Consider the following 11,438-nt stretch of genomic DNA (forward strand, 5'->3'; position numbering starts at 1 on the left):
CATAATGTGGGAGTAGTTACTCCAAATCCCAATTAATTCTTAATTCTGTTAATTAGTTGTGTGGTTCACAATTATCATAACAACTTAATTAAGTTAATGGTTATTTATTTTCTTGGTCTATAAAAGAACAACTTGGATTCACTTGCTAGTATGAGAAAAATTCAGATAAAACAGTAGAAACACTAGATTAGGAAAAAGAGAGTTCAAGTGTGGAAATTAAGATTGAGTATTGAGAAATGTTGTGAGAGCTAGGTTTGGGGAACTGTATTGAGAAGCACAACTGTTGGAAAAGTGCTTGCTCAAGGATTAAGAGGAAAATACTTGTATGATTGAGTGTTTAGAGAGTTTGATTCAAAATTATTCCAAGAAATTCCATTAAAGTTTTGTACTTATTTCATTGATTGAATAAAGAAGAGATAATAATTCCTAAAACCAAATTAGTTCAAAATCATATTAATCTTATTGTGAATCGTATATATAATTGATTTCATATTTTTCCTTTTCTATTTGATAATTAGTCTTATTGTTTTGTCTTCTTATGTTCATCTTTGTTAACTGAAATTCATCCGAGATTTTTGAAGGGGGAAATTTATCCTCATTTCGAACACATACCCATATTCACTACTACTACTACCACCATTGATTGGACCTTGACCAATCCACTCGATATACCCAATTTCAATCTAGATTATGACATGGCTTCTGGAATTATTTCTATCATGAAGAAATGTAAGATTTGGCGAATGTCGAAACTGGTGAAAAGCAACCATATTGGACGACCGTTCTGATTGTTTGACTGGCACGAGGACTCTCGTCGCTGCTCGTGGTTTCCGCCAGAAGGAAACTACACGATGGAATACGTTACTATGGCGTACGTCATTGGAGTGAGCTGTTCTCCAATGCTTGGCCTGAGAGATGTGGATGACTGGCCGTCCTTTCCTGGCAACAACATGGATCCAAAATCAGAAGAAAGAGTAACCAACTGAGGCTTTTACGGCGGATACGAAGTACGGAGTTTTGAGGTTCGCAACATTCCTCAGAAGCAGCTCACAAAGAAATCAAAGAGGACCATTGTTGAAGCAGCAGCACCAGCAACAGCACCAGAGTTCCGACTCATCGATTGGACTTCAGATCCCAAGCGCTAAGGAATATTGTTTCTAAATTTGATTAATTTACTTATGACTGTAATCTTTAGCCCTAACTGCTACCATTTTGATTTTGTTTTTCTTGGACTTTAAGAATTTTAAAAATTGAACAAACAGATTATCCAATGTTATTATAGATAATCATATTTTAATTACTACTTGCTGCTGAATTAAGAATTAATGGAATACACACGTTTAAAAATGGATTTAAATTAGGATTTTCATTCATGAAAATCTCCTCTGTTTTAGCAAAATTGTACCATCAACTTTTATTTAATTTATTTGAAATAAAAAAAATCATCCATAATTATAGTTAAATGACATAAATATTTTTGTTGAACAAAATTATGTCAATCTTTTTGTTACGATCAACTTTAGCTATAAACTAAATTTATATAAATTATTTAATTTAACCAAACAAAACAGAGATGTTTTTGTTATTTTCTCTATTAATTGTCAAATTCATAGTTGGAAAGAGGAAAGTCTTAATCTCATTGGTCAACAGATTTCGAACATTATTGGAAGAAAGAAGATTTTCATTTTCTGGAAGCCTTTTAAATCTCATCATTTAAGCAGAAAAAAAGAACATATAACATAGCTTCTTACATTTCATTAAAATGAGGTAAAACACCCCAAAACCGCATACCAGAAGACAACGTAGAGGGGCCAAGACTAGTACAACTTTTACTACTAAAGTTGTTAGCAAACTAAAAAAATAATTTCACAATAAAATGAATGGCTGTATGGCCAATCTAAGTTAACTAGACAAACAACCTCTAAAAAGGAAGAGCACAAGACAAGGACAGGCTTACAAAAGGGATGCCCTGCTGTTTTTCCACACAAATGATCTGCGTTTCACAAGAGGCGGCGTAAAACTAAGGCCAAACATCTCCTTCAAGGCTCGTCCCTGGTCTACAAACCTAATCAACTGTGCCACAATTGTAGCACTCTTCTTAATGTGGTTCATATCCTTTGTGTCATTCCATAGGCGCTCAGCCAGCTGCAGTCTCCGGCGCTTTGAGTCCAATGCAATGCCCCACTCCTGGAAAAGTCTTTTCCTCTCTTCTTCTGAAAACTGCTTCTGCATCAGCTTGCTCAGCACCTCTCTCTCTCGACGAAGAGCTTTCATACTGTTTCCAAGTAAGCATATAATGGTTGAAGTTAGTTTTCATGTCTACATATTCTAGAAGATAACTTAGTAAGTCCTCTGAACTATATGAGACGCCTTAACAATTTAGCATTGTCTTAAAAGATATGACAGATAAAGGGAGTGAGAGAAAACCTTGAAGCCAGTGTGGGAGTCCGACTATCTTCTATAGCCTGATTTCCGTGAGAATATGTTTCCTTTAGGAAAGATAGTCTTCTGAGCTCCACTTCCATGTAGATAGAATCTGATGGATCACCTTTGAAGAGCAAGACAAAATATGTTCTATGAACTAATGACACATAACACGTTTGCCAAAGTTCCAGGATCATCCTCTGTTGTCTCTCAAATTCTAGAGGCCAATGAGGAGAGTCTTCTGTTTCCAGAATTGGATCTACTCCGATGTCTTTCATATTCCTTTCATAATTCTTAGCTATCGACCCTGTATCTTGTCCCTGTCGTGCGCACATATCAAAGCAAGAAATGTCAAAGGAAGAACAATTTATGATAAAGAATATGCATTTGATGATACAGAAACAAGTTTCAATTAGAAATATTCACTCTTGCAACCAAGAAAAAGCATAGAGAAGTGAAATGATTATGAGATTGCATAATGCTATTTCAAAGGGTAAGGCATAATATTAATTCCCAGTTTGCATGATATTTTAAAAAGAAAGTAACAGTAGACAGGATGAAAACAAGTTAACAATCAAGATTAAAAGAATTTAAAAGATGTAATCAGCACATATGATGGAAAATCTGATAATGACAATCTCACCTGACCAAGTTGCTTCTCATACTCAAGTTTGGCCATTTCCTTCAGTCCTGTGACGAAAGTATGGAGGCTTGTGACATCCTCATCTCCAGTGTTTGCACCATGTGCATCCACAGAGACACTCCCATGGGATGATTGAGAATCATTTCTTGACAACCTTGTATTTTTAGAATCAAAACTTAAAAGTGAAAACTTCTGTCCAAGGCTCTCTGGTCTCCCAAGAAAGCCTTTTTCAAACCCATTAGGTGGGGTTCTATCCGCTTTATCAGGAGAAGATAAACTAGTCATCAAATTAGCTCTACAACTCCGGCTTTTAGTTAAACTAAAGCTTCTATAGCTTGGCACATCAGATGTAAAGCCATTATGCATCAGATCCAGTTCTCTATCTCTGTTAACTGAGTTTGACATCACTTCTTGACCGTTTACATTGATATTCCCAGACGATGCCAAACCCGATGTACCTTCATTTCCATCACTTGCTGAGGCAAGGGATTCAGAACTCTTGTGCCTACTTGATTCTTCCATCTCAATACACTGAACTTCCTTGCAGTAGTCATCATGATCTTCTGTAGTGTCACCTTGACTATGACTTAAATTAGTATGAACAAAATTCTTTCTAATTAAAAGTTGTGAAGAGGCATCATCAGATAAGTAATGGTCATTAGTGTCATCCTCAGGATCCTCAGGATTACTCTCACTATCTCCATCATCATACCGAGGATTGTTGTACCTCCTCACACGATTTGAACTGGGATCAGCCATATTTGATGATTCTGATAGAGAACCTTCGTCTTCCCATTTATTTGATGCTTGTAGTTTAGGATGAACATCTTTCTTCTAAAAGAGAAGAAGAAAACAAGAATTAGAGATGAAGAGTAATCACAACATGTAGTTAAACTACATAAATAGGTAATAATTAGTACTTGTTTGGAATTTCGTTCATCTCCAACCATCTGTAGTAAATCCTTTACGCGTGATTGTGCCAAATCACGCTGCTTTGTTAGCTCTCTGATTTCCTTATCCATCTGCATCAAAATGTAAACAAAAATCCATTTTCAGAGATAAGATAATACTAAACAATTGGCAAGAAGAAATCGAAAAGACATTATGTGCAAGAATACATGAGCAGATGCACCAAACTACATAATCCTGCTCAAAGAAACTTGTGCTAGAGTTCTTCAGCGTACTTGTAATACTAAAAGGGGATTGTTCTTTCGGAATAGCTGAATGTGAGTGGCTCACGTTGTTGTAATACTCTAAAGCTAGCTAACATTTTCTTTTACTGGTAATCTATCTATATATAATGCTTAAATGAAGAAATATCAGCATTATACTAGAGGGGAGATCATAACCTTTTCAATCTGAAGATCTTTCTTTCTAAGTAATGCTACGTAATCACAAGCCGAAGGAGGTCCAGGAGTTCTTAACTCACTCTCCAATCTAGCTAGCTCTTTCTGTAAATGCTTAACCAAGGCCTTGTCAGACATGACTACATTGACCTGTGCTTTAGTAGTCACTTCTTTTGCACAACAAGCAAACAAAAGAGTATTTCTAGTTTGCTCAACATGGCTTCTGGCAGGACTCAAGGTACAGATGATGGCAGTTCTAGCATTGCCACCCAAAGAAGGCTGCAAGATGCGAGTCAGCTTAGAATCTCTGTAATTGATATGTCCTTGTCTTCCCTTACTGCATAAAATAACATCATAATATTTTAATGAAGCTAGAAACTTATTAAGTTAGTTTGTAGAAGGAGGTCACAATATTATGGAAAAGGTTTCAACCTTAGTTTGCGAATAACAGTTCCAAGAGTTAGTAAACTACGATTAATGTGGCAACCCTCTTTTAATCTTGTCCCAGCTGACAATGCCTGAGATGCACGTTCACTTCCCGCCAAATCAACAAAACTCTGAAGAAAAGAAAAAACCAATATCAAGAATTTATTCTCACTAAATTAAATTTTTGTAATAGCAATTATCTAATAATGGAACAGCATTCTATCCATTATTAACCACAAAACAAAAGATCCAGAAAAAAATAATACCACACTAGCAGCAAGGGTAGTTGACTTGTCTTTGCCTAAGAATTCACGAGCAGAACTTTCGATTCCCTGCAAGAACAATTTTCGAAACAAGAGCCATAAGTAAATTATCTAAATAACCGCATTTGCAGATAGATGATTTAACAGAAGAACAGATAGGTGGCAGGTATACCAATCTAATAATTTGATGTGATCTGGAGCTTTTCTCATTCAATAAGGTCTCTCCTATCTGTCTTTGAGCTGCAACAATAAAATAAATTACTTAGAAAAGCTCAAGGACAAAATAATAGTATATGGAAGGAAGGGATTTGCAAAATCTTTACCTTCACAAATCGAAAGAAGCTCCTTTAAATGGCTCCAATCCCTCAGAATTTCCTCTGTTAGTTTCTCCACAATAGTTCCCCTCTGATGACAAGCAAAAATTGTTAGAGCCATGTATACAGATATTAAGTGAACTCAAAATGAAAATATATATCACACTCACGTCTGGATCATCAAGCAGTCTAAGGGGAGTATTATCCGTGCTTAGGAGATCTCTAACAGCTTCATTGTAAATTTCAATTGCTGAGAACTTCACCACAAAAGCTCTTTCTTCATGCTGTAATAATATAAATAACAAAAACTCATTAGATATTGAAGCCATTAAAAAAAAAGTATGAACTCCAATCACACGCAAACATGCAAGCAGAGTCATATATCCATAATTTGTGAGTTTCATTACCCTATGTATGTAGTCAAATATTTCTGCCACTGTATACTCAGTTACACCATTCATAGTATACGTTTTCCCGCTACTTGTTTGTCCATAAGCAAAAATACTTGCTGAAAAAAAAATTAAAAAAAAAATTGCCAATAGCATCTTCATGAGTCATTGTACAGTTGAATTAAAGAATCAGAAAGAACCAGCGGAGAATTAATACGTGCACTTACAATTGATACCGTTCACAACTGAAAGAGCAATTTCTTTTGCTCCTTCTTCATACACCTCCCTTGTAGAGCAGTCACCTCGAAACACTCTGTCTATAAACAAAAAAAATTATGCATTCTTAATATCACTCATTATTCTGTCCCTATTTAGGTGCATTTATTTTATCTAGAATGAAATTTTGAAATTTAGCCATAATGAGAGTCAAGTGCAGTAGAAACATAAAAAAGAGTTAAAATTGGATAGGTCTTTTCTCATCAATCATAAGTTCATAACTGTAAATGAGGTAGACAAAGTAGGGGTGCGGTGTAAGCTGGCACAAAAAATTACTAGCTGGATCAGATTTAAACAAGATGACCCTTTGAGATAAAGAACGTTTACATACCAAAGGAATATGCATTTGGAAATGTCGACCCCTCCCGCAGGGTATTCCGGTATAGGACGGTGGTGTCATTGATGCATTCCCAGTCTGCTACCTCATTTGATGCAATCTCCTTCTCATTCAAAGGCCTCAACCTCACCAAAACAAGAATCTTCTCCTCACGACCACTTGCTCCTTGCATCTTCTCCCACTTCATAAGCTCTTCTCCCCCAATTGCTCCCATTATTGCAATTTTCCTTTCACTGTATGTTTACAAACTCTATTACCAATTTAATCAAATTAAGAACTTCTCAAAGAGGAAAAGATAAAAAGACAAATACTCACAGTCACTCTTGCTTTCCAAAAGTGCAAGATGGTTGAAACCTTAAGAAAAGGTCGTTGTAATTACCAAATTGAATCAAGCCCTTCACTACCAGGTCATCTGCAACAATAAGTAAATCATTGTAATTAGGCAACCACACCAGAAAAACGAAAAAAACAAAAGCATAAAAGAACGCTAAACTAATTAAGGGTCAAATCAACAACAACAAGCTAACCACGGCTTTAAACCAACAACCCTCTCCATTTTTTCTAGGCTAATTTAACTTTTGTTTCTGCAACCTAAAGATAATCATGAGCATAATCCAACTAACATAAATAAATAAAAATACAAAACTAAAAACTTTTAAAACATGGGTTTATTACGATTAAAACACTTGAGCACCTTGCTTATTCTTTGAATCCAAGCTACAATAGCATGTAATTGAAAACTATTTTTTTTTCTTTCCTTCTTTAGTTTTTGCTTCAACTGTCACCAAAATACAAATGACAGAACCGAAAACTTTCCATAGTGCCTACCGACTATTCTTGAAGACGAAGTAACAGAGTGTCATATTATTTTCAGTGGCCAATGCAATTTTGGAGCTGTTTACAGAAAAATGGTCCCAACTCACCAGACCATCGCTATCAACTTGACACCTCTCTTACTTTCCCCCATACACACACAAACCCACATAATTTATCTACATTTTACCAAAGCTAAAACACAAGATGTACAAACTCATAGAAACCTCACAAATTTTTTTACCTTTAAATTCTTTGTCACTTTCACAGAACCGTTAAACAAAACAAATAAATTCTTGAGGGAATGTAGCTTAATTCTTGAATCTACTGCTGAAGATGCTTTTGTTTCTGAAGCCTTTTACAGATTTACGAACAACCCTTCTTTTGTCTTCTAATTCTTCTTCTTCTTCACCTCTCCTCCTCTGCAACATACCAAAAAGAAGAAAACCAAAAGCTTTATATAGAGAGTGATTACAGTTTCTGTAATTAATACAAACCCGATTCTCAAGCATTTTAACGCTGCTACTGATATGAAAATGAAAAAAACGATCCCCCAACGGCTAATTACTTCAAAAACTCAGATTTTCTCATATTTCAGATACAACCCACATTTAATCTCTCTTTGATTAACAAAAATTTCACAAATGCACCTTCCATTACTACTCAATTTTACTTACTCTGAAATCAATGAGTAGCGGTTACTTAATTTCCTTGTACCAAACTTCCCTAGAAAGCCAAGCCAAAAAATGATTTTCCCAGATGAGAAAAATGAAAATATGAAAAGGGTATCTCTCTGATGAGCGAAGCAAACTAGTTACGAGCTTGAGACTCACCAAGAAGAAGAATCATGAAGATGTCACAGACGTAGCTATAAAGCTCCAAAATTTTCGAAGCCAAAATTGTTTAATTAAAAAAAAAAAAGTTATTTACGCGTCGAATAAAGTAAGAAAGACCCCAAACAGAGAGAGAGAAGTAGAGTTAGAAAGAAGAAGAAGAAAACTGAACAAGAAGAGCTATTGATACAACAGTAAAAACCGGCGTCGTTTCACCTACCACGATCTCCAAAACGTCAACCGTTGCTTCCACATCAAAACCTCTCTCTCTCTCTCTACTTTCTCCCTCTAACTATACGTGGGATTGGACCAAAAGGGTCCTGCAAATCTGGTTGGGGCGTCAACGTCGTTGAAGTTTCTCAGCTCCGGAGCTAAGACGAAGATTACGAAATTACTATTTTACCCTTGCTTTCGGTTAATTAACCCGGGGGTGTTGCGTCACGTGAAAAAGGGCAAAAGAAGAAAAGAATAAAATACACATTAGGCGCGAGCTTGAGCTCGGATTGGGCCACGTGGCACGTGGGAGATACTGATGCATATGTCGTTACGTTCGAGAATTTTAACCGTTGGATCGGGTTGGACGACCGTCCGATTAAGAATCGTGACGATCCTACGGCTGATATTACAGCGCTCTGGGGTCAACTGTCGGATTTTTACCATGGACTGCGGTCGATTTAATAAATTCATGTCTTTTTTGATTAGTGCCTTTTTTATTTATTTATTTATTGTTATAATAAATTTCATGTGAAAATAACAATAAAAAAATCTTACTTTGGCAGAGAAAAAAGAAGCAACGAATCTGTCCTTTTCCTCCTTTTTCCTAATATGGATTAGAATATAATACAACTTAGTTAATTATTTGTACCTTATATATTTATTTAATAATTTTCTTCAACTTACATTTTTTAGGATAAAATTTATTGAACTTGGAGATTCATTTTGTTTAGAATTGGAGATTCATGAATTAGTTTTCACTTTTTTATCTCCTTAATTTTTCCAATGCATATATTTTCTTTGTACATAAAAAGAAAATTTAGTTTTATCTATATCATTTTTTAAGTCTTGTTTGGTTCATGTATTTTAGTAATGAAAAATTTTACGAGAGAAAAATATAAATAAAAAAATAGAGTAATATTTTTCCACAAATTTGATAAGGGATTTTTTTTTTCAATATTTTTTTTTTGTAAATATTTACAATTATTGTAAATTTTAAAAATTATACTATATTTATTAATTTTTCTAGAAAAAAAATTCTTAATTTATTAATTCAATTCAAACATGAAAAAACTAAATTTTCAATTTTTTTTTTTTAAATCCAAAATCCAAACACGATCTTAATAATTAATTTCTTTTACATTATTTTAGTATTGAGTATTGATATGAATGGTTTTTTTTTTCGAGGGAATGAATGAAATTATAATAAAAAAAATATTAAAAACAATTAAAATTTATGCATGATGGCATATATATTATATATATTGTCATCTAAATATGGAAGCACATCAAATAACTTGAAACATAGACAATAGGTAAAATTTGAGAGAAATCATCATCAACGTGGTGGGGTGTCATCAAGTCAAGGACCTTTAGCTCCTATAATAAACTTTGTTTGATTTTAATAAAATAAAATAAAATAAATTTTTAATTATTTTTCACTATTCATGTGAAAATTTATAAGTGTAACAATAATGTTCCCTTTTTTTTTTTTTGTGCTAGATCACAAATGCAAAGCTACCACCGCACCTAAAGAAAATAAAGGTAAGTTGTGACTTTTGTTTTTGTGCATGGCAGCCTTAAGTGTTTGGTTATCCACATTTAGATTAGACCCCACAAAATCATGTCCTCACTTTAGCTTTTTAGGGTTCGAAGCATTATTTTTTTATAAAGCAATGGCTTTATTATACTCCTTCCATAGTTTACTCAACATCATCAACTATGCTCACGTGGCATAATTGTGACAAAATAAAGAGTCAAAATGCACACAATATGTTATCACATCACACTTGTCACATAACCAAAGTACTAATAATTAAGACTCTTCCATGCTTGTGTAAGTACTAACTAAGATATACCATTTTTCATATTTTGAAAATGATTTTATCATAGTTTTATGCATTTTTCATTTTGAGACTAAATATTTTAGGTAGGGTCATGGCCTCCAAGTTATATCTAATGTATTATTTGCACTTATGATTATATGTATTTATATATGTGTCTTTGTATTTGGTGTTGGTGGAGTAGCCAACAATCTTATTTCCCATAAATATTTGAGTTTATGCATTTTTAGATCATGTGTTTTGGCTCATTATCTGTTTGGACCCTGTGTTTTAAAAATTACTTTTTGGACCTTGTGTTTTCTAAAATAGTTCAAATAGATTCCTAAATCCAATTTTGATCAAAGTTTTTTAAACTAAAATCACAATAATTAATCAAACTAACAATTCAGAACAAAAATAAAGTCATTCTGCCTAAGAACTGTGTTGTTATATTCAATTTTTTGTTCATCAAAATCAGATTTAGGGGTCTATTTGAACCACTTTACAAAACACATGGTCCAAACAGGTGATGAGGCAAAATACAAGATCTAAAAATGTATAAACCCTAAATATTTTGGGCTTGTAGGTATATTTTTCTCTACTCACTAGGAGATTGTCTCTTCCTCCATAGAGCATTCACCTTTTCTTGTAGGAACAATTACCTTCTCTTTCAAAAATACTTAGTTGGTTATGTAAAGGACTCGTTGACTTGGATGAACAAGCTCGTCATGATAGTATAATTAAGTATCTCTTGTTCCTTCTCGTAGTTTGTTGTTCTGTTGTGGGTTCGTGTATTAGGCCTCATTAATATATGTGTTATTCTAAACGGATAATGAGGGAGACAAGTAACAAAAAATTTGTCAATTGGAAGAATATTTACAAAAATAGATATAATTAAACACACATAAATATAAAATCAAAAAAAGTAAGTAGTACGGTTATACTAACTACCAACTAATGGGAGTTGAGAGGTACAACACAAAATGTCAAATCTATCCTATTATAAAATTGGTTCTTCTTAATTAGGATCTTAATTAATTAGGTTTTTTTCCTTTAAAAATACATGATTAAGTACTTAAAATATATGGTCCATATATTAAAAACCTAAGATGGAGATATGCAATAGTTGTATAAGCATATTATTAATGGGACCCGAGGTGAGAATACACGTGCAATTTCTTTGGAAAATAAAAATAATTTTTTTGCTTCTTCTTCTTAGAATTACAAAATTAATCCCTTTTATATAAAATCAATTTCCTATCTTATATTACAATATGCTAGGCAAGTTAATTAAAAAGTAGTCCCTCTCTCTATATTGTTGTTATTTAAAACTTTCCT

At 33.7% G+C, this 11,438-nt stretch overlaps 1 protein-coding gene across 5 annotated transcripts; it reads right to left on the reverse strand.

The window, feature by feature from the left end:
* Positions 1-1,728: 1,728 nt before the first annotated feature.
* On the reverse strand, positions 1,729-8,428 carry LOC133781834 (kinesin-like protein KIN-7E). 5 transcript variants are annotated; one of them, XM_062220924.1, is made up of 17 exons: positions 8,065-8,220; positions 7,909-7,957; positions 7,476-7,653; positions 6,734-6,830; positions 6,413-6,651; positions 6,033-6,122; positions 5,824-5,924; positions 5,587-5,700; positions 5,426-5,507; positions 5,275-5,342; positions 5,106-5,171; positions 4,846-4,970; positions 4,417-4,750; positions 3,988-4,089; positions 3,068-3,901; positions 2,428-2,744; positions 1,729-2,275 (listed from the first exon to the last, which is right to left on the reverse strand). In XM_062220924.1, the coding sequence occupies exons 5-17, from the start codon at positions 6,630-6,632 to the stop codon at positions 1,954-1,956; spliced, it is 2,775 nt and encodes a 924-aa protein (XP_062076908.1). In that variant the 5' UTR covers positions 6,633-6,651; positions 6,734-6,830; positions 7,476-7,653; positions 7,909-7,957; positions 8,065-8,220; the 3' UTR covers positions 1,729-1,953. The 5 variants fall into 5 exon arrangements, with proteins under 5 accessions (XP_062076908.1, XP_062076907.1, XP_062076910.1 ...); XM_062220923.1 differs by lacking the exons at positions 7,909-7,957; positions 8,065-8,220 and adding an exon at positions 8,285-8,428; XM_062220926.1 differs by lacking the exon at positions 7,909-7,957 and having other exon boundaries at positions 8,065-8,221.
* Positions 8,429-11,438: the final 3,010 nt, after the last annotated feature.

This window comes from Humulus lupulus, chromosome 6 (assembly GCF_963169125.1).
Source record: "Humulus lupulus chromosome 6, drHumLupu1.1, whole genome shotgun sequence".
NCBI classification, from domain to species: domain Eukaryota; kingdom Viridiplantae; phylum Streptophyta; class Magnoliopsida; order Rosales; family Cannabaceae; genus Humulus; species Humulus lupulus.